This window comes from Onychomys torridus, chromosome 8, assembly GCF_903995425.1.
Source record: "Onychomys torridus chromosome 8, mOncTor1.1, whole genome shotgun sequence".
Classification (NCBI taxonomy): domain Eukaryota; kingdom Metazoa; phylum Chordata; class Mammalia; order Rodentia; family Cricetidae; genus Onychomys; species Onychomys torridus.
Genome location: NC_050450.1, coordinates 31,857,132 through 31,884,404, shown reverse-complemented (window position 1 = coordinate 31,884,404; position 27,273 = coordinate 31,857,132). Strand labels below are relative to the sequence as shown.

The window sequence follows — 27,273 nt, the reverse complement described above, 5'->3', positions numbered from 1 at the left end:
GCCTCTTCACTTTTTAAGGGTCATTCACAAAGTAAATGTTTTTATGATTTGTGATGAAGTCTGTGGTAATTTGAGTGTAATTGGCCCCCATAAGGTCATAGGGAGTGGCACTATTAGGAGGTGTGGCCTTGTTGGAGGAAGTGTGTCACTGTGTGGGTGGGCTTCCAGGTCTTGTATATGCTCAAGCCTTGCCCAGTTTCTCAGACTACTTCCCGTTGCCCAAGGGTCAAGATGTAGGACTCTCAGCATCTCTTCCAGCACCATGTCTGCCTGCATGCCACCATGTCGCACCATGATGATAATGAACTAAACTTCTAAAAATGTAATATTTTCAATTAAATATTTTCCTTTATAAGAGTTGTCATGATCATGGTGTCTCTTCACAGCAACAGAAACCCTAACTAAAACAAAGTCCAATTTTCCAATTTTCCTTGGATTGGCTATGCTTTGGTGTCAAGGCTAAGAGCTCTTTGCTTAGTCTGGTCTTCAAGCTCAGTGGTTTATATTAACAGCTGTGATCCACTCTGAGGTCATCTTGAATGAGGTGTGAAGGTAGGCTGAAAATGTTTTTTGGCTTATGTATGTTTAATTTGGAACTTGCATTTTGACAAACTCTTCCAAGGCACTGGAAGCACTGGAGGGATTCGTGATTAGACAGAGATGAAATGGTAAATAGTAACCCACTTTTTGGGGAAAGGGGCACATTTCTACTCTACCAACCCCCTACTCTATAAAGATAACTGCAAGGGTAAATGCAACTGCCACAAGTGGATTTTAAGTCACCTGTGTGATGTCACTGAGTACAGGGTGGGGGAAGACGTGCACACATTCAATGCTGACATCTGCACACACACTGAAAGGATGCAGAGGAGAGGCCAGAGCTCAGGGACCTGCATCTTTCGTAAGAAGCTACATTTTTCAAAGACTTATTTTTATAAATGTGTGTGTGAGGGGTGGTTCCTAAAGCTGGAAGAGGGCATTGGATCCTCTAGAGCTGGTGTGACAGGTAGATGTAAACTTCCTGATGTGACACTGGGAATTGAATTCAGGTCCTCTGGAAGTCTGGAAGATTCACCAATCTGGGCAGTCTTATAAGTTATCTACTTAATAGTTTTACAGAGGTATACAGTGTGTGTGTGTGTGTGTGTGTGTGTGTGTGTGTGTGTGTGTGTGTGTGTTTGTGTGTACACGTGCATGTGGATGCCAGAGATTGATAATGGGGTGTCTTCCCTGATCACTGTCCACTTTATTTTATTGAAGCTAGGCCTCTGACCCCAGAGCTTACTGAGTCTGGGTACCATAGAGCCCGCTTGCTCGGGGATCCCTGTCTCTGATTCTCAGGGTACTGGGATTATAGACAGTTGCCATGCTTGCCTGGCTCTTATGTGGCTGCTGCAGATCCAAACTCTGGTCCTCCCCACCAAGCCATCTGCCACCCATATTTTTATTATTCTGGATAATAAGGAAGTCTGCCCTTTTTGGAGATAAACTCAATGGAAGCAAATTTGGAAAGACAGCCCAGAGCTGGGGTGTGACTCAGTTGTGGAGCAGTTTTGCTACCATGTGAGAGGCCCTGAGTTCATCCATAGGCCTGAACAAACAAACAAATAAATAAGCAAACAAACAAACCCAGAACAAAGACAAAGGTGATGTTTAATAATGGCTGTGTTTAACAATCAGCTCTTGAAACTCCTGAAAATTTAACATTAGACTTGCTGGTAGAAGCCGGTTTATAAGAAGAAAGAAAAGAGAGAGAGAGAGAGGGTGAGAGAGAGAGAGAGAGAGAGAGAAGAGAGAGAGGATGGCTTTGATTCTTCCCACCTGCCATGCTTTGCCTCCCACGGGGCTTTGGCATGTCAACACCCCTATCCTCCCAACACATGCCTTTTCTACCTGCTCCCCGCCCCCAAGCCCCACTCTCCTTTCATCTCTGTTGGGAGTCTACCAGTAAAGGTCGATCTTGTCAGACTAATCCTCATCTTGCCATTCATTCTTGTGGCTTCACGTCACATTGGGCATTTGGCTTTTATCCGTGTGGACACTTAGCCAGTGTCTGTCCCCTGTGTTAGACCCTACTCTTACCACATGGTCCCCAATGCCTAACGTGAAGCTTGACATAGTTGCAATTAATTATTTGTTGACTATTCAAATTTGGTAAAGGCTAGCAGCTGTTTAGGGGCTATTCTCCAGAGCCCCTCAAAGCAAAGGTGGCCTTCTACCCCAAGGCTACCCAGGAGAAGGTGTCTGGGGAGTCCATAGGACTCTTGTTTTGATTTCATTCTTGTGACAGGCAAGTTCCTCCACACACACACACACACACACACCCACCCCAGTCCTCAGCCAGGTTCAGATTGAACAGCACTCAGCCCTGGATAGTGTAGGGTGTTGTGAAATTCGCACATTTGCACATACAGCTTAGCTGAGGGGTGGTGGATCAACTGGGAAGATGACCCACCATCTCAGGTGAATGTCTCAGATACCCTTTGACCACTGAGACCTCCATGTGTAGATATGCTCATATCCTGAATGTTTCACATTAGGAAACCATGTTGGAGGGTTGTCAGCCTGGGCTGGAGAATTCCATGTGAGGCAGACACAGGGGCCTGCTGGGTTAGGAAGGCATCAGTGATGACTTTGTTTTTAAATTAATGCTAATGTGAGAAAAATTACAAAGCAGATGAAGAATGTCCTAAATAGGAAGAAAAAAGGCATTTGCCTAGAGCCATCTGTGGCCCTTTCTGGAAAGTTCTTCTTAGGCTTTTATCACTACAGCAGGGAGGGGAAGTAGCTACTAAAGAGTAAGGGAGCCACACCAATGGGGGGGGGGTGTCTCCTGCTCTCAGAGCCTGTGGGCAGGGAGCTGGCTCTGTGACCCTGACTATGGAATCAATCAGAAGGTCCCAAAGAGGCAATCCACCCTCAGCAGACTCTGCTCTGAAAGCCTGGGTAGGTTGTAGTACAATATGGCTTCTGATTGGCTTAATAAAGAGCTGACTGGCTAATAAGAAGGTGCCTTAGGCAGGTGATGTAAAACAGAGGCCCATCTTTACACTGTGTACAAAAAGATTATCCTGCTGGGCAGTAGTGGCTCACGCCTGTAATCCTAGCACTCAGGAGGCAGAGGCAGGTGGATCTCTGTGAGTTTGAGGCCAGCATGGTCTACAGAGCTAGTCCAGGACAGGCTCCAAAGCTACAGAGAAACCCTGTCTCAAAAAATCAAAAAAACAAAAACAAAAACAAACAACAACAACAACAAAAAGATTATCCCAATAATTTCCTGAACTACAATATAAATGGGACTGAGGTGGGGGATTGATTGATCAGCCAGCTGTGGAGGAATTCGGTACTGAGGAGATGTAACAAGCCACATGGCAGAACATAGATCAATATAAATGGGTTAATTTAAGTTTTTTAAAAAGATTTATTTATTTTTCATGTATACAGTGTTCTGTTTGTATGTATCCCTGTAAACCAGAAGAGGAAGCCAGATCTTATTACAGATGGTTGTGAGCCACCATGTGGTTGCTGGGAATTGAACTTGGGACCTCTGGAAGAACAGCCAGTGCTCTTAACCTCTGAGCATCTCTCCAGCCCCTAATTTAACTTTTAAGAGCTAGTTGGGAACAAGCCTAAGCTAAGGCCAAGCTTTCACACTTAATAAGAAGTTTCCATGTCATTATTTGAGAACTAGAGATATTAAACCACAACAACAAAACATCCGTTACATAGAACTTAGCAGTGATCTGTTATAACCGATATCTTCAGTGAGGGATGGTAAGATGCTTCAGTGTGTAAGAACACTGGCCAAAAAAGCACAGGGACCTGTGGCCTGTTATAGGTGATGAGGAGAACACATGAGCCTGCCTGGTGTCTTGTGGCTCCAGGCAGGTCAGGTACTATTATGGTGAACAGCTATATGGTGGGGTATGGGAGAGAGAGACAGAGTGGATCATGTTCTGTGGAGAGAGACAGATCTGAAGAGGTAAAGGTGGTGAGGAGCAGACTGAGGTAGGTGGCCTGCTTGCCCCTTGGGGCTATGGTGATGCAGCTCAGTCCCATGGGTGGGCTGGTGACCCTGCCCCAGCTGTGGTCTGCACTGGCTCCAGTTACCACTGAAGGCTGAGAGGATCAGGCTGCACAGAGCGGGTCTCGCCCCTCACTGTAGCACTAAGGAGAGTGAGTCCTACCCCTCTCCTGGGCAGCACAATAGAGCTGACCCTGTTCTCAAGGAGAGGGTGAACTGGCCTTGAGGGTATGGGAGTGGGAGAGCTTGGCCCCGCCCCCCACCTGCCATGCGGTGGCAAGGGTGAAGGAAAGATGCCCTCCCCCTGCTTCGCCCCTGCACACCTGAAGCAGGCAAGAGAGCTGACCCTCCTCCGTACCAGCTGCAGCACTTGGGAAATCGGACCCTGCACCCTACTGGGCAGCACAATAGGGCTGACCCTGTTGACAGGGGCATAGGTGAGCCAGCCCTGAGAATGTGAGCGTGAAGGAGCTGGGCCCACTCCTCATCTGTGATAGGGTGGTACGGGCAAGGGAGAGATGCCCCCCACATCTCCCTGCCTAAGGCAGGTGGGAGAGCTGGCCCTGAGGTCATGAGAGAGAGATAGCTGTCCCTGCCCCTCACTGGCTACAACGCTCAGGAGAGTGGTTCCTGCACTTCATCTGGGCAACACAGTAGTGCTGGTCTTGGTGGTGTAAGTGTGGGTGAGCCAGCCCTGAGGGTGAGAAAGCAGGAGAACCAGCTCTGCCTCTTGCTCCTTGCTGCCTGGGGTGAACTAACTGGGACAGTGCTGGAGAGCTCACCCTTGTGATGAGTATGGGGGAGAGCTGGCAGGCTGACCAACCCTGCTGCTACCCAGGCCCAGATCCATGGAGTTGGCCCACTCCAACATCCACCCCATCTATGATACACATGTGAAGGGGCCTGGTCCGCAGATCCAAAGCTGCAGGATCTCCACGACACAGAGCAACAACAGGATATCCAAGAGGAGTCCTGGTGAGGGCCTAGAGTATAGCAGAAGCCAGAGGCCTCAAGCCAGACCCGTGACTCATTGCAATGAACACTTGCAAGTAAAGATATATGGGCTAAAGAGTATGCTGTGTGACTCACTGTGTCACACCACAGCTTCTACAATGAGATTTTTTTCTTTCTTTTTTTTCTTTTCTCTTAAACTTTATTTCATTTTACTTTTTTGAGGGGAGGTTGCAAGGGCAGAGGCCTGATACAAAAGGATGGGGAGATGAATGGGATAGAGATGCATGATGCAAAAACCACAAAGAATAAATAAAAAGTTAAAATAAAAAAACCAAAAACTCCAAACAACACAAGGACCTAAAGGAAAATCCCCAAAGCCCACATTCAAGCCTGGCATGTTTGAGCACAAGTCTGTTACCTCTGCACTATTGGGGCTCACTGGCTGTCAGCCTGGATCCAAGATCAGTGAGAGACTCTGACTCAAGGGAATAAGATGGAAAATGATAGAAAACACCTGACATCCTTCGCTGGCCTCTCTGTGTGCATGAGTGTACACACACACACACACACACACACACACACACACACACATCTGCAGTGGAAGCAGAGGCCTGAGTGTGAAGATGTCAGCCGCTTCCTCCAGCAGAGTTACTGTGTTTTAGGAATATTCGGCTCCTTTCCTGAATCTGCTTTGGGAATAGAAGTTAAGATTTGATGCCCAAATTGGATCTGAGATTATCTGGACCAACCTTTCATTTTGCTGAAGCCACAAGTATTAATAACATGGCCCAAACCACACAAGGGACCCAAAGACACTCAGGACTGGATATCGGTCTTGCTTTGCAAGAGCAGGTAGGTGTTCTTGCGCTGTCTCAGGCTGTCTCCGCCACACACAGGGTGCCCCAAACTCTGCCCCGAGTGCCAATGTTAGGAATACGTGGGACTAATTTTATTCCTTTTCCTTTTTTTCTTTTTCCAGCACAAGATCATGACCACCTTAGAACCTTGGCTTTTGTCTGGTGCTCTGAATCTAAGAAACTGCCCGGCTGCAGAGGCCTGCTGGTTCTTCCAGTTGCCTGGGGCTTGTTGGAGGGTGTGTGGTAGGTGTGCGCCCTCTAGTGGCACAGGTAAGGATCACATGCAGCAAGGAAGCGGTTTCTTCCTATTATGGTGGGGGTGGAGGTGGGTGGGATGTCAAAGCTTCAATGCAGCTCCCCCCCCCCCCCCCCCGAGACTTCCTGGAACTCACTTGGTAGCCTAGGCTGGCCTCGAACTCACAAAGATCCGCCTAGCTCTGCCTCCTGAGTGCCGGGCTCAATGCAGTTTTGATGCAGTCTGTACTAGTAGAACTCCCCCCCTCCCCTCTCTCTGTTCCCCCTCCCTCCCTTTTTTCCCTCCCCCTTTACCTCGCCAGAATCCCAGCCCTGTCAGATCCTATCTTTACTGAAACTTTGAATTTTTCTCTTTGCTTTTGCATTACTTTTGATTTATTAACATTCTGTATTAAAGTATTATCGGTATTGAGTATTGAGCTTTTTTTTGTCATTTAAACTTTGTGTGTGAGATGGATGTCTCATTCTCTACTGTCATAATCTTGATCATAACGCTGCACAGGAAGAGCCCTAGTACATGGAGTACAACATGCACTCATCAGGAGAAACTCAATGTCTGTCTGTCTGGGCTGGAAGCTCCCTGCAATGTCCTGATCAGAGTTGGCGTTCTCCAAGCTTCTCCAGAAGGGGTAGCTGCCTGTCAAAGAGTGTATTGAATGAGAGAAGTTTGGACCAAAGACCATTTTATGGCACAAAAATGCACCCTCCTCCTCCTCCTCCTCCTCCTCCTCCTCCTCTTCCTCCTCCTCCTCCTCCTTCTTCAGTGCCTACATAATGGGGAGACCCAAAGACAATCCCTGGTTCACCAGACCCCCCCAAGAAGCAGCCAGGGATAGGATGAAGGTTTAGGGTCTCACTGTGTAGCCCTAGCAGGCTTGGAATTTGTTATGTAGCTCAGGCTGTCCTCAGACTCATGGAGATCCACCTGCTTCTGCCTCAGGAGTTATAAGATTAAAGGCGTTCACCATCATGCCTGGTAAAACAAGTCTTTAAAGAAAGGAAAGGAAAAAAAAAAAACTGGTTACAAATGGGGGTGCAGCTCCATCTCAGAGGCTGACTCATCTCTAGGGGCCCTGGACAGGATCCTTGACCACATGTTGATCTATTTGGGCCACAGAATCCTGCCAGGTTTCTAGACCCTTCCCATTCCCATGCCATTTGTGACTCACTCCCCAGGACCAACCCGGGGTACTTGCTTTTCCATGAGGATCCACCAGGGGGCAGTGAGGCCAATGGCTTGAGAGTTGAGGCTCTATCAGGAAACTCTAGCAATTGATCCTGGGCCTACACAAGCCTCTTATAAGGAGGCTTCTTTAGCCCTGCACACTGAAAACAGTTGGACCAGGGTAGACGTACCTCAGTGCTATTCATTCCTGTCAGCAGGCATGCAGGGATATCCTGCTCCACATCACTGACTGAGCAGTGGGACAATTAAAATGCCCAGGTTCTTGAAGGATTGTACTCACGCTCTGAGAAGGTTCAAGGTTATCCCCACTGGGCAGTGGTGGCGCACGCCTTTAATCCTGGCACTCGGGAGGCAGAGGCAGGCGGATCTCTGTGGTTCGAGGCCAGCCTGGCTTACAGAGTGAGTTCCAGGATACCCACAGCTACACAGAGAAACCATGTTTTGGGGGAAAAATTGCCCCCATTTTAATGTCATACTCCATCTGCACCCTAATAATAATTTTTTTTGAGACAGTCTCACACTCAGCCTAAACTGGCTTTGAACTCAATGCAATCCTCCTGCCTCAGCCGGGTGAATGCTGGAATATAGATAGCATAAGCTACTATTCTCTGGGTAAATCCGTTTTCTTAAGTGGAAGTAACTTGGCTATGCCTGTGAGGGTCTGTGTGATCTCCTAGTCTCAAGAGTCTCATCCTCCCAACATCCCAATTCTTCTGGCCTCAAGTGCGCCCAGCTCTTCCCTGGGAAGAGAGGATGTTTGTACCTGCAGGTAGGTCATTTTGCTTGGGGAACAATCCCTTCAAGTCTTCCCATTGCCCTGTGTCCTGCTTCAGTGCCCAGCTTTTCCGTGCACATATGGTTTCTAATTTACAATGCTTTGACCTGTAAATTTTTTATTTTATGATGGTACAAAAAATAATACACATTCAGTAGAAACTACCTGGAGTTTTGATCTTTCCCCCCACTGAATATGTGTAGGACAGCGGCCATTGCAATGCAGGGCACTGGCAGTTGGCAACCCATCAAGGTGAACAATTGCTCTAATATGTGCTATGTGGCTAGACCCTGATGTGCACTGTTGAATGTACCTTTAACCGAACAATATTTTAAACTTCCTGTGTTTCATACATAATCCTAATGTAAGCGGAGGAGCATCTGCTCTGGCGTGAAGGAATCCCAGAGAGCTGTAGCAGACAGGGGTGGGAGTGGTATCGGTTTGTTCCTGATCTATGCGATAGTACAGGGTATGCATGTAAGCAAAAATCTGTAAGTTTAGCCAGATGGTGATGGCGCACGTCTTGAGGCAGAGCCAGGCAGATCTCTGTGAGTTCGAAGCCAGCCTGCCCTACAAAGCAAGTTCCAGGAAAGGCGCAAACTTACACAGAGAAACCCTGTCTCAAAAAACAAACAAACAAAAAGTATGCCTGTGTATAAGCAGACCTAAGTGATGAACTCTAAATAAATAAAGATAAATATTTCAGCCACTTCCCCATGCCTATTTCCATGTGGTAGAATAATTATATTGTTTTCTCTTTATTTGCGAACTGTATTTCCCATGAGGATAGGAACTCTGTCTTGGCCATTGGTGTATGTAACTCACAGAGTTTAGCCCAGTGCCTGTTTTTCAACAGATAATTAGTGAGCAAACAGACAAATAATGAAACAAAAGCTTGGATTTAATGATTTCTTTTTTTGAAAGCAGCAACAGAGGAGGCCAGCCTGGGAACAGAAACTCCCACGACTGCCAGACCCCAGCCCCAGTCCAGGGGTCTTCCTCCATCAGCACCCATCTCCAGAAACTCGTCTCCAGCTTATCTAGACCTCGTTGGGGTCTACTTGGTCAGCATAGATGAGGAAGCCTGTGAAGAGGCTGTCGGTCCAGTAAGGGTCGTAGAAGAGTCCATTCTGCTCTGAGTAGAAGATCTGCAGCCAGACTTCGTCGCCCTCTTTGAGAGCTAGGATGGTAGAGCCCGAGGCCACGTCGTGGTTGCCGGTGTTGGCATCGAAAGTCCGAATGCGGTACTGGCCATTGTGCACCAGGCCAATGGCCAGGTGTTTGTTGGCCAGCGTTATGTCATAGGTGAAGTAGTAGATCCCTGGCACGCTGCAGACGAACTTGCCACTGGATGCATTGTAGTGGCCACCCTCATTCATCAGAATCTTGTCAAACTTGATGGGCAGTCGCTCCCGTGGGTAGCTCTTGGTCACCGCCACCGAAAAGGCCGACTTGGCACGGCTGCTACCGCAGCTGCAGGGGCCTGGGAGCCCAGGTTCCCCTTTCTTGCCTTTAGGTCCCTTCTTGCCTGGCGTGCCATTCTTCCCTGGGGTACCGCTGACCCCCTTGGGTCCTCGAGGGCCAGCCCGCCCAATGGCGCCAGCTTTGCCCTTTGGTCCTTGTTTTCCACGGTTACCTGTCCGGCCAGGTGGACCTGGAAGACAGAAGAGCTGGTTTTATAAGGGACCTGTAAAACCTGGGCAGGGCCCGTGGCTGGAGAGAATGAGAAGGCTTTGGGGCACTCAGGAGGGGACAAATGCTGAAGGCATGACTAGAGGTGCTTTTCCTGTTTTTTTTTTCAGGAAAACCAGGATTGTGAGGCCTTTCAGAGCCCTGGGAATCAGGGCAGCAGATTAATTCACTGGGATGGGAATGTAGCTCAGGTGGTAGAGTGCTTGCCTAGCATGTGTGAACTCACGGGTCCAATCCTCAATACTGCACAAAACTAGACGTGGTGGTGTACTCCTGTATTCCTAGCACACTGTGTGAGGGTGAGGGGAGTATCAGGAGTTCGAGATCATCTTGGCTACATCGTGAGTTTGAGGCCAGCCTGGGCTACATGAGTCTGTTTCAGGAAAACAAGAAGAAGGAGGTGGGTTTACATGTTACATAAAGACCACTGTGAAGTCCACTGAGCCGAAACAGCAGTGGGTGCCAGAAACTTCCAGGTGCCAAGAGAACAACAGTGCCACAGGTCCCTGGGTTCTCTCAGTGCACAGGACAGTGCCTGGCAAACACCATCTCAATGTTAAACGTCAGCTGATAAACCCTGCAGAACATCCCCAAATATTTACTCAGAGAACACCTCTTGATATTTCATAAAATACACATTTTTTTTTTTTTTTTTTTTTACAAATGGCATTTGTACTTAATGACTCTTGAACACAACATTTTATTTATTGCCTTTGAGATGGTCTCCCGTGGCCTGTGGCTGGTGTGAACGTGCTGCAAAGCCAAGGCTGGCCTTATACTGCTGACTCTTCTCCTACCTCCCACATGCTGGGATTCCAGTAGAGTCACCTGGCTGGCTCCTCAAACCTTTTTTAAGTGCAACATGTATGGAAGGGGGTTGGGGTTCTGTCTTAACACAGCTGTGCACTGGCAGAGTGGCAGGGTTGTGGAAGGCATGTCAAAGCCCATCAAAGGCCTTGGTCCTGAGAGGTGCTGGCACTAATGAACATCTGAGCATCACCAGACACAGGGCAACGATGGTCACATATACTGAAGTGGGGGTGGGGGAGACTTTTTAGCAGTCCTTTTTTTTTTTTTTTGCCCTGACAAAGTACTTTGTTTCCTCTGTGTAGTATGTAGGCATTTCACCGTGTGATGCTAATCTTGGTTGTCAACCTGATTGGATCTGAATCAGTTATGAGCCATGCCACTGGGCAGGTCTGTGAGGGAAGAAGTAAAGTGAATGAGGAGGACGCTGTCCTACAGTGGACAGTGCCTCCTGGCTGTGTCCCAGACAGAAAGAGATCTGAGGAGAGGTTTCTGCTCCTGTCTGTCTGCTTTCACTCCCAGCTGGTGAGTGCATCCACCTTGCTCCTATTGCTGCGACCGCCCTTTGCTGACATTACCAGCCCCTCCAGCCATCCACTGTGGACTGAAGACTTGTGGCCCTCCAGGAATCCTCCAGGACTTCATTGCCAGACTGGGACTGCTGAGGTATGCAGCCTCGTGGACTGAGCAGCTACTGAGTTATCAGCCTTTCTGTCGTGCATCTGGTCATATTGGACTGTTCAGCCCGTGTCACGTAAGCTTATCAAAAAGCCCTGTTTGTAATGGCTGCACTCAACAAAGCTGGAAGGCGTTGGAGAACACTTTGACATCAGACACAGAGATGTGGAATTTGGAGTTTGCCATGCTGGTTTCTGTTCTTGCTTTGGTCCAGTATTTCCTCACTATGCTCCCCTTCCCTTCCTTCACTTTGGCACGGTAATGTATATTCCATGTGCCACTGCATGATGGAAATATGTAGTGTGCTTTTGATTTTTATTTTACAGGGGGTTACAGTTAAGAGATGGCCTGGTGTCACACGGGAGACTCTGGACTTTTAAACAGTCTTAAAACTGATCGACTATAGGGACTTTTAAAGTTGGGCTGAATTCATTCTGCATTATGACATGGCTCTAAGCCTGTGGGGTCCAGGGAGGGGAATGAGGTGATCTGAATGAGACTGGCCCCCATAGGCTCTGACATTCTCATGCTTAGACTTCAGGCGGTGAGCTGTCAGGGAAGGGTTAGAAGGTGGGGCCTTGTGGGAGGAGCAGTGTTGTTAGGGACAGCTTTGAGGTTTCAAACGCCCACTCCAGGCCCAGTGGCTCTCCCTTTGTTTGTGGATCAGAAAATAGAGCTGTCCGCTGCTTCTCCAGCGCCACGCCTCCTGCTTGCCACCATGCTCCCTGCTGTGATGATAATGGATTAACTCTCTGAAACTGGAAAGCCCCCAATTAAATGCTTTAAAAAAAAAAAAAAGTTACCTTGGTGTCTTAGTTAAGGTTTCTATTGCTGCAATGAAATGGCATGACAAAGCACCTTTCGGGAGAAGAGGGTTTATTTGGTTTACACATCCACAGCACATCATTGAAGGAAGAGGAACTCAAACAGGGCAGGACGCTGGAGGCAGGAGCTGATGCAGAGGCCATGGAGGGGTGCTGCTTACTGGCTTGCTCCATCCACAGGGTTTGCTCAGCCTGCTCTGTTATAGACCCAGGACCACCAGCCCAGGGATGGCACCACCCACAATGGGCTGGGCCCTCCGCCATCAATCACTCATTAAGAATGCCGCCTGCGGTGGTGGCGCACGAGGCAGGCGGATCTCTGTGAGTTCGAGGCCAGCCTGGGCTACCAAGTAGGTTCCAGGAAAGGCACAAAGCTGCACAGAGAAACCCTATCTCGAAAAACCAAAAAAAAAAAAAAAGAAAGAAAGAGAAAATGCCTTACAGCCTTCCTTACCCTATCTCATGGAGGCATTTTCCTCATTGCGGTTTCCTCCGATCAGATGATTTTAGCTTGTGTCAAGCTGACATAGAACTATCCAGGACATTTGGTCAGGGTGCCTCTCACAGTAATAGAACAGTTACTAAGACAGTGATATATGTTCCCCTAGAGGATCCTAAAACATACTATATTTTTAGTCCCGAGTTTACTGTCATATATTTAAACTTTCATTACTTTAATAAATTGGGAAATAGATTTCCAAATAGCATTTTCTTATTGAATATCTAATTTTCAGGAGCCATTTTCCAAAAATTTTCATTTTATGTTTATGGATGTTTTGCTTGCATGTAGGTGTGTGTACCACCTGTGTGCCTGGAGCCTATGTGGTGCCCAAGGCTAGAACTGGAGTTACAGATGGATGTTAGCCGCCACATCTGAGAACCAAACTCGGATCCTCGGGAAGAGCAACCAGTGTTCCTAAGCATGGAAACATCTCTCCTGCCAGGAACCATTTTTAAACTGTGTGAGTGGGACACAGGTACAGTGTCATGGTGATAAATTCAAATGGTACGAATACATGAGGAGTCTTCCTTAAACACGTCTCATCTCCCTCTCGCTTTCTAGACACAACCACTGCACTGTGCATCAACCAGGTATGCACCCTTCTCCACTTTTCTGTAGGTATCTGGAAATACAATTAATATACCAAGCCGTTTATGTACACAATTAACACATGAAATGAGGGCAGGACATGTGAGCCAGTGGTAAGCATGTGAGCACACGCTTAACGCCAAAGGGGGTAAATGACAAATGGAGAGAAAATGCAGATAAAGCTAGTCAAGACCTTGATAACAGTGGAAATGAAGGGCTGGGGAGATGGTTCAGCCATCAAGAGCACTTGCAGAGGACCAGAGTTAGTGTCCCAGCACCCACATTGGGCAACTCACAACCACCTGTCTGTTGTGGAATAATCTTTTTGTACACTGTGAAAATGTTTCACTTGGACTGCTTTAATAAAAAAAAAACAAACAAACAAAAACCCCAAAAAACGAAATGGCCAATAGCTAGACAGGATTTGAGGGGCAGAGAGAACTCTGGGAAGAAGAAGGTGGAGTCACCGGCCAATGGAGAGGAAGCAGGATAGGCAGTATAGAGTAAAGGTAACTGAGCCATGTAAAAGAATGTGGATTAAGGGTTGGGGATTTAGCTTAGTGGTAGAGTGCTTGCCTAGCAAGTGTAAGGCCCTGGGTTCGATCCTCAGCCCCCCCCCCCCCCCCCCCCCCAAAAAAAGAATGTGGATTAAAAGGTACAGGTTAACTTAAGTTATAAGAACCAGTTAGTAACAAGCCTAGGCTAAGGCAGAGCTTTCATAATTAATAATAAGTCTCTGTGAATTAAAAATAAGTCTCATTTTTTTGTGAGCCAGTGGCCCAAAGAAAAGTCCATCGACACCTGTAACTCCAGTTCCAAGTGCCTCAGTGTCCTCATCTGGCCTCCATGGGCACTCACATGCATAGGAACACACACACACACACACACACACACACACACACACACACACATACACGCACGCACACATACACACTCATGCACATACATGAGCACTCACACATACATAGGCACATAAGTAATTAATGAAAATTAGAAAACTAAGATGAACAAAAGCTAGGAGACGGGCTGAGGGAACAGGAAGAATGGAGATGACCACTTTGGCTCAGCAAGGGAAGCTGGCAGGAACTTCCAACTCAGGCTGTGTGATCCGCCTTCTTCATTACCTTCTGAAAGCCTTCAGGAAACATCGACTTTCCTTCCTGAGACTTTTCTAGAGATGGATTTGTGTTTGTCAGCTGTGGGGCGTGGCTAGACATTAATACTGTTCTGGTCCCAAGGTGACCTGGATTTGATCGGGTTACATACATCCGGCTGCTCCATCTCTACCTCTCAACACTGCCTTCTTTTTCAGTTGCTTGACCTCTGGCAGGAGATACCACCTAGAGAGTCCCTGGCCTGCTCTCTCTTTGCTCCTGATCAAGGAGAGAGGTTGACAGAGACCATCTCCCACCGCACCCACAGGCTCATCTCCAGGAAGGCTCTGGCAGGCCCTGCTTGACCCCAATATGCCAGGGGGTCAAAGGATTCGGGATGTTGCCATCCAGTGCCTGGCACCTTGCAGGACCTCCTTGGGTCCAAGGATTTCCTTTATTGTTAGAAGTCTTCTCCTAGGAAGAGGTGAACTTTGAGGAGTTGGTTTTGTGTGATAGGAAACACCTTGGGTTTGGAATCTAAGGTCAGCAATGAGGTTAGGGGTGAGTAACACTGTAACAAGGACTTCAAGATGAGAGCTTAATATAGTTCTTGCCTCCCGCTCTGGTGAGGTAGGTACTGTTGGCACCACTGTTGTAGATATGGGGATGCTACTGTTAGGGGAGGTTGAGACACTCGTCAAAATTAGTATTCAGGATTGTTCCCAGAGTTTAAGCGCTTGCAGCTATGACATGCTCAGCCTTGACTGACTCTTAGCCTCCTCATTTGAAACGTGGAACAATGAGGGCATTTGCTTTACAGCACAGGACAGTATTGATGATCTGATGAATGACTTACTCAAAATGCCCCGTCAGTGTTAAAACGCCATGTAACTAAAAGTTATCGTGGGGCTGGCAGGGTGGAGCGTGTACTTAACCTGCACAAGGTCTGGGGTTTATTCACTAGCACCGAGAACAGAAAACTGCTATAATTTCCCTGTGTTTCAGATGTACATTTAAGGATGCTGATAAATAGCAGGGGTGAAAGGTCACAGCTAGAAGGAATATCCAAAGTGGAAGGACAAAGAGGGTATCCAACCTGTCCCTTGCCTACCTGGTCCCCTACTGTCCACTGTGAATATGTGTCACTCTGAATCATCCCTCACACAAGATGTTGTCAACTCTGAGTGGACAAGAGGGCAGGTGTAGGTCTCTTACCTTCTTCTCCAGTGTCCCCCCGGTCTCCGTCCTGACCATCTTGGCCATCTTTACCAGGAAAACCCATTCTTCCCACCATTCCTGAGGATCCTGGTGCTCCTGGAGGGCCAGGGGGGCCTTGGGGACCAGGCAGGCTGCAGACAAGTTGAGGGCCACCTTTCTGGAAGTCCTTTCGAGCAAAGGCGCCAAGCAGCGGGTCAGCAGCACACGGCAGGGCACAGGCCAAGAGCACCCAGGAGATCATGGTGGCCACCTGTGGGTGACAAAAGAGCTCTGGCTGATGAGAGTGGCCGTGGTTCTGACACGCTACTGGTCAGTCCAGAGGCCTCAGGAGGAGGAGGCGTGGATGCAATTGCAATTCTGTCTGTCTCTCTTCCCTGCATCACAAACATCCATCTAGACAAGTGGTTCTCAACCTGTGGGTTGTGACCCCTTTGAGGGGTTGAACAGCCTTTTTACAGGGGTTGCCTAAGACCTTAGAAAAACATAGATATTTATATTGCAATTTGTAACAGTGGCAAAATTACAGTTATGAAGTAGCAATGGAAATACTTTTATGGTTGGGGGTCACCACAACATGAGCAACTGTATTAAAGGGTTGTAGCATTGGGAAGGTTAAGGAACACTAATCTAGACAGTATCATCATATATATATATTTTTTTTTCCAAGACAGAGTTTCTCTGTGTAGCCCTGGTTGTCCTGGAATTTGATTTGTAGACCAACCAGGCTGGCCTTGAACTCAGAGATCTGCCTGCCTCTGCCTCCCAAGTGCTGGGATTAAAGGTGTGTACCACCAACAACCGGCAATATCAGTTGTATCTTAAGGGCATACTTGGATAGCTGAATCCTGTGCTCAGATACAGCTTGCAGGGTCTTGAGAGCAAGCGGTTCACCATTAGGCAGTCATTCATCCAAGTAGCTGAAACGCAGAAAGAACTTACTACCTGCTCCTCCCCTCACCCCTTTTGCTTCCCACCCTGCTTTGGTCTTGATGCTGATAATTGCAAAGGCTTTGCGACTGTCTTTGGATGTTCCCTTGGAACAAGGTCAGGAGATTTTTTTCAGTAGTAGAGAGTGAACCCATGGTTTCTACCAGTGCTCTGCCACTAGGCTGCACCCCCAGCTCCCTTCTTACTTTTTCTTGTGAGACAAGGTCTCACTAAGTTTCTCAGGCTAGCCCGAGCTTCCCTCACTAACTGGGGTTTGTTTATAAAGGGACAGAGGGACTCAAACATTGGGGACCATACTTGATTGTGCTTCTTTTTTTTTTTTTTTTGAGACAGGGTTTCTCTGTAGCTTTGGGCCTTTTCCTGGAACTCACTCTGTAGCCCAGGTGGGCCTTAAACTCACAGAGATCCACCTGCCTCTGCCTCCAGAGTGCTGGGATTAAAGGCGTGCGCCACCACCACCCAGTTGATTGTACTTCTTGTACCAGGCTTGCTTAGCCTAATAAATCATGTGCGTTAGTATCACACCAATGACAGATGCTTCTGGAAAACTGGCCCAGACACACCTCAGGTCCCTTTTTCTCTTTCCTCCTCCTGCTAAATGAGATGAAAGTTGTGAAAAATGGGCTGGTATAATTTGGATTTTTCCCCCTGAGTTAGGGATTGAACCCTGGGCCTCTTGTGTTCTAGACAAGTGCTCAGCCATTGAGCTACTATCCCCAGCCCTGTTATTTAGGAGCTGAAACAGACCTGGAAGTCTTACAGAATGGAAATTAATTTTCCAAGCAGTTTTGAAATGATCTGGAAATTTGTGACTTATAAACATTTCATATTAGCAAGAAAGGGAGGGAGGTCGGGAGAAGGGAGGGAGGTGGAGTGACTTATAAGTAGATGGAAACTCCAAGAACAGCTAAAGTCACAGCAAAGAAACAGACTGGAGTGGGCACAGGGACATATCTATCACAATGTTCTCTATTCTGCCTTAAAGTACAGCCACAGGACCTTGGGGGTGGGGTGGGGACACCTGCTCTCCCCTGTCTAATGTTCTCTCAGTGACAGCTGGCTGGGCAGGCCCCACAGCCTACAGGGCGGGCTGCTCTGGGACACACAGGGAGATGTTTTAGTTTTATTTTATTTTTTTTTGGAACTGGAGCCTGAAGGTTCCTTCAGCCCCAGAGGCATTCCTGCAGCTGGAGCCAGGAATAGCTTTGGAAAGAAAGGCAGGGGACTAGATTTGCTTCCAGAGCTGAAGGGAGAGGACAGTTTCCTTGCTTCCCAGCACCTCCAAGAAAAACAAGACTCTAAATAGCTCTGCTCCTCATGAGCACCACACTCAAACCACCACCCACATGATGGCCCTGGTGAGAAAGCGGGATGGGGACAGCATGCTTAGAAGGTAGCAAGCCTCTGATCAGCTGGCTGGAGTGACTCTCCCACAGCCTTTTACATAAACATAGAACCAACTCAGGGAGGGTGTCAAGTCCAACTCCTTCAGTTATAAATGATATTGGTCATCTATAATATCAGACAGAGACAAACTGACATTATTAAGCACCTGCAATGTTCCAGGGTCTGCATGAAGCTCTTTACCTGCATTGTGTTATTGGAAAGGTACAATAAGCCCTAAAAAGGCAAAAACCATCCTAGTTTTCAAAGGAAGAAACCAAGGCTCTAAGAGGTGAAGTTGTTTGCCCACTGTCATACCTAGGAAGTAGGCTTTACCCATGGCCAGCTATCGTTAGTGACCATGCTTACCCCACATTGCCTTTCTCCCTTCCATAACTTCCTCCCCAAGAGACAATTTGCTCATGTTTACACAACTAGTTAGTGGCAGAAGTTCTATTTGAACTTGGCATTGGCTGCCCTGATATAAAAATGCTTCCCATGCTGTCAGCATTGCTTAGATGTTTTCCTTCCAAGCATCCCAAATTATAGAAGAGACCTTGAAGCACAAACCAAAGGCACACATAGCATTCTTTGATATGTTGTGTTCTATTTTACAGCTTTATACACATGCATGCCACATGACTCTGAAAATGGCAAAGTGATATTTCTGCTTTCTCAGGATACTTTGGTAATCAGATACTTGAGGAAAACCTCTTGTCCTCTGGGGTGTGGTGGTGCACACCTGTAATCACAGCATTCAGGTGGAGACAGAAGGATCAGGAGTTCAAAGTTATCCTCAAGCTACATAGCAAGTTCAAGGCCAACTTTGGCTACATGGAAACATGTCTCAAAGGCACACACAAAAAAGGGGGGGCTCAGTGGTTAAGAGCACTGACTATTCTTCCAGAGGACATGGGTTCAATTTCCAGCACCCACATGGCAGCTCACCACTGTCTAACTCCAGTTCCAGGGGATCCTATACCCTCACACAGACATATCATGTAGGTAGAATACCAATACACATAAATAAAATTAAACAGAGAGAGAGAGAGATGGGGGGCAGAGAGAGGGAGAGAGAGAGAGAGAGAGAGAGAGAGAGAGAGAGAGAGAGAGAGAGAGAGAACAAAACAACTAAATACTTCCTGTTCTGTGAAAAGTGTCTACTTCAATGGTTAAATGGACAGGATCATCCAGGGCCCTGACTCCCACCACAAACCCTTCTGGAGTGTTCATGGTGTGGGGTCTGCTAGGATCCTAGCCAAGACATCGGGATTGGGGTTTGCAAAGCACCCCCTCATCCTGTTATTCATTCCTCACTTGGACTTTCAACACCTTCCATTCCTGTGCATACTCCACGACTTCCAGCCTTTTTTCATATGCCGCAGCCAGAGTTGAAAACCATCCATCAGACACCTCATTCTTCAAGCTGGTCCAGTAGCTTTTGGCTGTAGGCCGCAAACACAGGAACCCCTAACAGACTCCACAAGGCCTGAAATGACTGGGCTTCAGCCTCACCCCAGCCTCTGCTCCTCCCTTCCTTTGCTTGTTGGCTAGCGACAGGGCCTCCATCAGGCCAAGGTCCAACCCCTCTGCTCCTAACTTAGTACCTTGTCCTCGGGCTCAACTCTCGGTCTTTCTTCCAGGCATTCCCTGACCCCCTCCTTGAGGCAGCTCTTCGTTCAGGCCTGGCTCTTCACTTCTTGCCTCATTTTGGCAATCACTTGGCGGTGTTGGATTTATCATCATCCCTGCCATTCCTAAATCCCATAAGCACAGGACTACAGCTGGCCACCTGCTTACAAACTTTCAAGCATATTCAGATATTTAAGAACTAGCTACTTTGGGGCTGGGGAGATGGCTCAGTGGTTAAGAGTGCCTTCTGATCTTCCAAAGGACCTGGGTTCAATTCCCAGCTTCTATAGTGGGCAGCTCACAATCATCTGTAATTGCAGGGGATCTGACATCCTCATCTGGCATCTGAGAGTACCCTCATATATGAGGTGTACACACATACACACACACACACACACACACACACACACACACACACACCTTAAAAAATACATGTTTGAGATTCAGAGTCTGTGGGGAGAGGAAAAAGGAATCTAAGAGCCAGAGGAAATGGAAACCATTAATTCAGGCAATTTTTCTCTCTTCCACCCATTTTTTTTCATACCTGGCCCGGACAGAAACTGTCCTTTGGATTGCTCAGACAAAGGTCTGTCTTTCTGCCCCTGTCTCTGCAGCTGATCTTGCAGAATATTACACATACAGCAAATGTTCCATAAAGAGAGGTTCAATTGGTCCGGGAGGGGGGGGGGGAGAAAAAAAAAAGAAATTAACCATCACCACCCCCTTACCTTTTTAAACACTGTTACCTAAATTTGTCTTTCTGGGTATGGGATGGGAAGAAAGGCTTCATAGAGTCTTCTTGCTAAAGGAAAAAAATGATAGTTAAATCCTAGAAATGGATTCATGAGGTGTTAAACTTGGATGTGTTCTAAAGTCTGGTTTTAATCTGTTCAGTCCTGGGCTTCTAGCCTCTCAGGAAAGTAGCTAGTGATTCATGAGTATGCATGTTCCAGGAAAGCCCTGGGAGCCCACAGCTCCAGCCTGTAGCCCACTGTAGGGCAAGAGACTTCTCCCTCCACACTTCCCAGGACACGGCCTCTGGCTCATTCTTGAGGGCTTCTGCCAAGACTGTGACAGGAGAAGGGGCAGAGGTGGGAACACTGGCCCCCTGTATTTTTCTGGAATGTGGTCCGTAGGTTGCAAATGCCAGGAATGCTTGTCTGGGCCTTTGAGTGAGGCTGTGAGGCCCAGGTGCTGATCAATCTCCACTTGAAGATCTGAAGATCTCAAATAGACTAAACAATTCTTTTCTCAGTGGTGAAGATCCCTGGAAAAACCAGTCACTTGTTTTCTTAACCATTTCATGGACACAATGCCATTTTTTAACCTACAGAGTCTGTGTCAAGAATGAGATTACACTTCTAAACACTGCAGTTGACTATCTGCCCCCTCCATTCCTAACCTGATCCCCAGAAGTCCTATCAGCTACCCATCCCATCCTTGAAGCCTCAGGTCTAGTCTCAGCTCCTTGGGGAGGACTGCCCACAGTCTAAGTAAGGTATCTGACCCACAATGCTCTTGGGCTGCCCTGTCCTGCCTATCTTTCATGTACATCACCCAATTGTGGTCATGATTCACCTCTGTCTCTTCTTACTGGGAGATCTGGGGAAGTGGGAGCTCTGCCTGTCTCTCCGTGTAACACTGGAGCCTAGTACAGTGCCATATACAGTATATGTTCAATATGAATTAAGTGACTTTGCATGCAATGGTCACTCATAATCCAAGAAATACAACATGATTCTGATGCATTTGTGGTTGACAGAGCCACACTTAGCTATTGAGAATATAGAGACCTGAGCTCTAAAATTGCAGTTCAGTTGAGGCTGAAAGTCCTCACGGCCTCCAGGAGACCCTGGAGTGATGCCTTGCCTCATTCTCAGCAGAAGAGGACCTCTGGATCAGACCCAACAGGGCAATTCTCCTGTGTGTGGCTTTAGAAGGGACAGGCTGGTGACTGGGGTTAAAGAGAGCTTGCTTGCAGATGGCTGAAGACTGTTGAAAAATCTGCTTTGATGGCAGTGAGAATTCTCTAATGGAAAACACCCTGCCTCCCCCAATTCCAGGAAGCAAATTAGAAGCAGTCCTCTCCCAGCTTCTCGAAGTGCTGAGGTGGCCTGGAAGAGAAGGGCTGGCTGCAGCTCCTATGGAGCTCTCAGGACTCCCACTTTTCTGGGATCTCAAGTTTGGGGCCCACTTAGAAACACTGCACTGCCCAGAAGAGAGACAAAGGATTTCAAAGTGAATACAGAGTTGGAAAGCATGGGGTCTTCTTGCCGAGAAATATTTTAACTTCCCCCCCTTTTTTTCTCCCTCCCCATTGTTGGCTCTGCCTAGGAACAGAGGTCTAAAGATAAATTATGACCTAATGAGAGGTCTCAGAAGCTAGGATCTGGCTGTGCTTGTCTCGGCCAGCATTTCTGAAGGCACACAGGAAGTCAGTCCTGAGATTAATATTGAAGGATTCTATTTTCACCTACATATACTGGAGGATCTTCAAAATCAACGAACATAACATCCAACAAGGTGGGCGGTGCAGGGCAGCCCTCTGGCCCAGGCTGCTTCAGGTCTGAGCCTCATCTGAAGAACCGGCTACAGGGATAGAAGGGGGCGCCCCCCCCCTCCTGTGAAGCCAGGCTCCTGGTAATTGACATGGAGGCCAGCAAGCTCCACCTTGCCTGTGGCTGTTGTACCACCTGGAGGGCCAAGGAGAAGGATGCAGTTGCTGAGTGGGATGTGGGGAGTAGGGGAAGAGATCTGAGGGTGTTTGTTCTTCTGTCTCCGCATCTGCAAAGGGTCAGTCAGCCTTGGCTTGGCAGACCTGTATGGTGGGGGAGAATAATTGGACAGTGTTGTCCGATAGGAAAAGGACATTTAAAATGATCTCATGGTCAACATTCAAAAGGTAAAAAGAAGCAGGTGAAATTAATGTCAATGTTATTTAGGACAATGTATCCTGTCATTTGAACATGTAATCTTCAAAGAAATCATTAGTGAGACATTTTACAATCTTTGAAATATATTTTTAAAATGTATTTTAAGTTTTATTTTATGTGTATGGGTGTTTTGCTTGCATGCATGTATTTGCACCATGAGTGTGTCTGGTGCTTGTGGAGGCCAGAAGAGGGATATGAACACATTGGAACTGGAGTATAAACAGTGTGAGCCACTGTGTGCTGGGTATTGAACCAGAATTGACAGCAGCCAGTCCTAACTGCTGACCTATCTCTCCAGTGCCATATTTTACAATACTTAACACTAATTTTTGAAACCCTGTGAGGTTTTTCACATTTGTGACTCAAATTTTAGTATTTCTTATTAATGTATATTGATTGTATGTTTGTGTATTTGCGTGCATGTTTGCACATAGCAAAGTATATCACAGAGTCCATGTGGAGGTTAGTGGACAACTCCCAGGAGTATGTTATTTCCTTCTTCCATGAGGGTTTTGGGAATGGAACTCAGGTTGGCAATACCCACATGGCAGTCCTCTGTAGCTAGCATTTCAGAGGCTCCGAATCCTTCTTCTGGCCTCCATTGGCATAGCATACAAATGGTACACATACCTACATTTGAGCACAGTATTCTAGACCTTACTCTCCAGACATGCTGTACTCTGAAGGAGGTTGTCAGTGGCAAACCTAGTGATCAGTTTCTTTAAGATGACATCATGTAAGCTGATAGAGGCTGAAAAGCAGTGGGAAACAACTCTGTCACTGAGGAAATGCCATCTCAGCGAGAGTTGTGGCTGGAGGCTGGGGAGATGGCTCCAGGGTAAAGTGCTTTGCTGCACAAGCATGAAGACCCAAGGCTAGATCCCCAGCATCCATATAAAAGCCAGGTGTGGTGATGTGCACTTGCTTCCTCAGTGCTGGAGGTGTGGGGACAGGTGGGTCTCTGAAGCCCAGCTGAGATTTCAATTCCAGGGTCAGTGAGAGTCTGTCTCAAAAAAAAAAAAAAAAAAAAAAAAAAAGGAGGTGGACACCATAGAGGTAGACACCTGACATTCACTTCTGGCTTCTGATGTATACATATTAACGTACATGTGAACACACACCATACACACATACACAGACACCACACAAATACATACAAAAGTGATCAGCTTGCTGCTTACTAATCATTTGTCCTCATATGGACCTCAGATTGCACTGCATTTTTTTTTTTTTTTTTTTTTTTTTGAGACAGGGTCTCCTTGTGAAGCCCAGGCTAGCCTGAAGTGACTATGTAGATAGAGTCAGCTGGCCTGGAGCTTGTCAGTAATCCTCCTGCATTGGCTACCCAAGTTTTGGGATTGTGGCTGTGTGCCAACATGCCAAGCCTCCATATCTGTACTTTTAGTGTTTTGACAGTGTCTCATGTGTCTTAGGCTGACCTAGAACTCACTATGTACTGGAAAAATTCCTACACTTCTGACCTTTCAGCCTCTGTCTCCTAAAGTAGGGAGTCGGCATTACACTTACTTTTAATTTGCTTTCTAAGGTAGTTTTCATGTTCAAATAAAAATTTCTAGGGCTGAGGCGATGGCTCTGTGAGTAGAGCACTTTCTATTTTGTGTGGAAGCCTGAGTTCAAATCCCTACAACTCACATAAAGCCAGAGACAGTAGTGTGAGTCTGTAATCCCGGCGCTCCTATAGTCAAACGGGAAGTGGAGACGCAGGACTCCTTAGAAACTCCCAGGACAGCAAGAAGCAAACATGAGAACAAGCCTCAGACAAGGTGGGAGTCTGGGCCTGACCCCTGAGATTGTCCTGTGCCCTCTGCATGCACACTGTCTCCTGGGTATGCCCACACTCAGGCACATGGACATGCAGGGACCGAGGAAGAAAGGGGAGATTGCTCGATTTTCTGGGGGACCTGGCATCCTGCAGGCCCTGTACTTCTCCCCACAGTCCTGAGAGCCCGGTTTTGGCATCTCCACTTTGCAGAAGATAAAACACAGTCCAGAAAAATGGAAAACCATTTTCCTATGTCAAGAATATCTGGGGAATCAGGCCTGCCAATGCCAGGCTCAGAGGTCATGGTCTTCCATCTTAGCTCCTCTGCTAGCAGGAGAGACCCTAACAGGCTAGCGATATCTGATATCTTCATGACTGAGCACGTGTGCAGAGAAGTAAGCCAGTTACAGAAGAGGACACATCTCGGGGAGGACCATTGGCTTTAGAAAAGGCTTGACATAGAATTGCTTTCAAAACTGGACCTAGAATAGAAGGGGATTAACTGAGCAATTCAATTTGTGCAGGGTCTCTTCTGGAGGTAAATATGGTTTTCAGGGCTCTGACTGGCAGGGAAAAGGTGGGGGAAGTATGTGCATCAGTCTGCTACCCCTTAGGGAACACCAGGGAGCAGGAAGCATCAGTACCAGATTATAAAAAAAGATGCTCATTCAGAAGGGTCAGGACCAAACAGGAAGGAATGCAGAGACAAAAAGTGGCTTCCAGGGCCAGGGAACAATATTCTCAAGACAAAAGAGATGCCCAGCATGGTGGAATGTGCTTATAATTTCATCCCTGGAGAAGCAGAGACAGGCAGATCTCTGAGACTCCCTGGCCAGCCAGCCTAGCCAACTTGGTGAACTCCAAGCCTGTGAGACACCCTGACTCGGTGTGGGTAGGGATGGACAGCTCCTAAGGAACAACATCTGAGATTGTCCTCTGACCTCAACATTATTCAAGTGCATGTGTACTCACCAATACACACACACACACACACACACACACACACACACACACACACAGATTTTCTTTTCCTCCCTCCCTCCCTCCCTCCCTCCCTCCCTTCCTTCCTTCTACTTTAAAAACCAACGTTTTCCTTTACTGAAGACACCTCGGTGCAATTGAACATTTTTGAAAGAACAAACTCTACCTTTTCATCAAAACACCACCACATATTTGTATTGCTTATGGTTTTACACCCCAAGATCATTTACAGAATCACACACACAGATTTCCTTGGGGGTAACTTGCTGACGACTTCATGGAGGCAGAACAGCTTCAAAGATGACTTTGAACTTGTGTAAAGAATTCCAATTCACCCATACAACTGATACATTACTGGAACAAGCATGATGCCCCTGCTAGGATCTGAGAAGACACCACGCATTTGGATGCGGTATACTAGTTGAATTAGAAAGAAGGGCAGAGGCGATGTCTAGAGAGATGTGTGGAGGAGCAGAGTTATCTGGTGGTGGAAAGCATGTAGCAACCAGACAACAACAAAGATGTTCCATGCAGAAATAAAACCGTGACGAGAGGTTTTGAAAGAATGCTAAATGCCGTTGTCATCATTAGTGCTGCTGGTCTAGTGTAGACAGTCTCTGGCAGATGGTCAACTTAAGGGAAGGACCTCTGAAAGGTCACAAACCAAACAGTTTTATGGTCGCAGAGCAGAGGCGCACCACGCCAAGATGTAGAGAGGCCTTCTTGTGTTACAGGAGAGACTGGGCTGGGAGGCCACTACCGGCCACTGCAACAGTTTGGTTGAGTGTGAAGGTCCTGCAGTGCAGTGGGTCAGAGAGCATCGAGAATAGAGAATATGAACAAAAGATAGATAAAAATGGGGCCTGGGTGCTGGGGATACAGCTCTGCAGGCGGAGTGATTGCAGAGAGTGCACAAAGCCTTGGGTATGACCCCCAGGACTGAACACATCTGATGTGGTGGCACACACCTGCAACCCCAGCACCCAGCAGGCAGAAGCAGGAAGATCAGGAGTCAAAGGTCATCCTCAGCTACTAGTGAATTTGAGGCTAGACTGGGCTGCAGGAGGCCCTGTCTCAAACAAAACAGACAAGGCCCAGAGACAAATGGTTTGAGGAAGGTGGGGGAGTGAAGAGAACTGTGGAGAACTTGATGTCATTTTCTGACTGTCATTTACTATGACTTCCTGAGTGCAGTCTGCCCCGCCCCTCATTTTAATATATTTAAAGGAATGTCCAGAGTAAATGAGATAATGGGCCCAATCAATGCTAACCCTGTGAATCCAGGTATCAGCTCGGACATAAAGGGTTAAGTGCCTCTGCCATCTGTGCAGCCCTGAGCCTGTCCTTAAAGTGACTGAGTCAGTTTCTCCTTTGAAGATAGAGATAACTCATTGTCATGGAAACGAAAGCGCACAAGTTTAGGGCCCGAGGGCTTGGCACCAAATAGGTGCTCAGTAAACCACAAAGTTCTTTTCCTTCTTAACCCATGAGTCGCCAGTCAGAGCCTGGCACACGACACGCTCTTTAGAAACGTTTGAATTTGGGCTATAATGCCCAAGACAGAGAGGGAGAGGCAGAAGCTGCCCATCCCCATCCCGGGGCGAGCTCTCTGCTACCTCATCTCGCGCCTGCAACATCCAGGGTTCCTCCAGGTCCGCCCCACTCTCGGCCCTGCGGGGCACAACACTCACCCTCTCTACCCCGCGCCACGTCCAGCTCTGGCGGTGCTCGGTCCTGCCTGCAGCAGCGGGAGATGCGGGCCCCAGGCATAGTTTTCCCACCCCGTCATGGGCGGGAGTGCCTTCCTTCCAGGTCACGTGCGCTAGCCAGCAGCTGGCGCTCTTTTCCCCTTCGGATTTCAGAAAGACTTCCAGCGGCAGGGACAACTTGGGTGTGTCGATGCATGTCTGTGTGTAGAGGCTGTCAGAGCATTTGAAGGTTTAGTACATGAGCCATGGTTATTGGTGTGATTGCCAGTGTCTACAGAACCATCCGTGGCATCTACCCCTCCGTGGATCCGAGACTGTCAGTAGAGAACATTCCCACTGAATGAATGTTCACGTACTGGAGAGTGAGTACAAGATATACACATATGTTGAATAGTGTGTGTGTGTGTGCGCACGCGCGTATAGGTCATGCACCCAAACACGCATCAGACC

General features: G+C 47.5%; 1 protein-coding gene across 2 annotated transcripts; it reads right to left on the bottom strand.

The window, feature by feature from the left end:
• Positions 1-8,922: 8,922 nt before the first annotated feature.
• On the bottom strand, positions 8,923-26,906 carry C1qtnf2 (C1q and TNF related 2). Of its 2 annotated transcripts, XM_036196907.1 has the most exons (4): positions 26,806-26,868; positions 20,146-20,219; positions 15,452-15,704; positions 8,923-9,705 (listed from the first exon to the last, which is right to left on the bottom strand). In XM_036196907.1, exons 3-4 carry the CDS (start codon positions 15,693-15,695, stop codon positions 9,092-9,094), a joined length of 858 nt encoding a protein of 285 aa, XP_036052800.1. In that variant the 5' UTR covers positions 15,696-15,704; positions 20,146-20,219; positions 26,806-26,868; the 3' UTR covers positions 8,923-9,091. The 2 variants fall into 2 exon arrangements, with proteins under 2 accessions (XP_036052800.1, XP_036052802.1); XM_036196909.1 differs by lacking the exon at positions 20,146-20,219 and having other exon boundaries at positions 8,970-9,705; positions 26,806-26,906.
• Positions 26,907-27,273: the final 367 nt, after the last annotated feature.

Coding starts and splice junctions, on each gene's coding strand:
- C1qtnf2 (XM_036196909.1), bottom strand. CDS start 15,695: ATGATCTCCTGGGTGCTCTTGGCCTGTGCCCTGCCGTGTGCTGCTGAC. Junction 9,706..15,451: donor GGGGGACACTGGAGAAGAAG/GTAAGAGACCTA, acceptor TCTGTCTTCCAG/GTCCACCTGGCCGGACAGGT.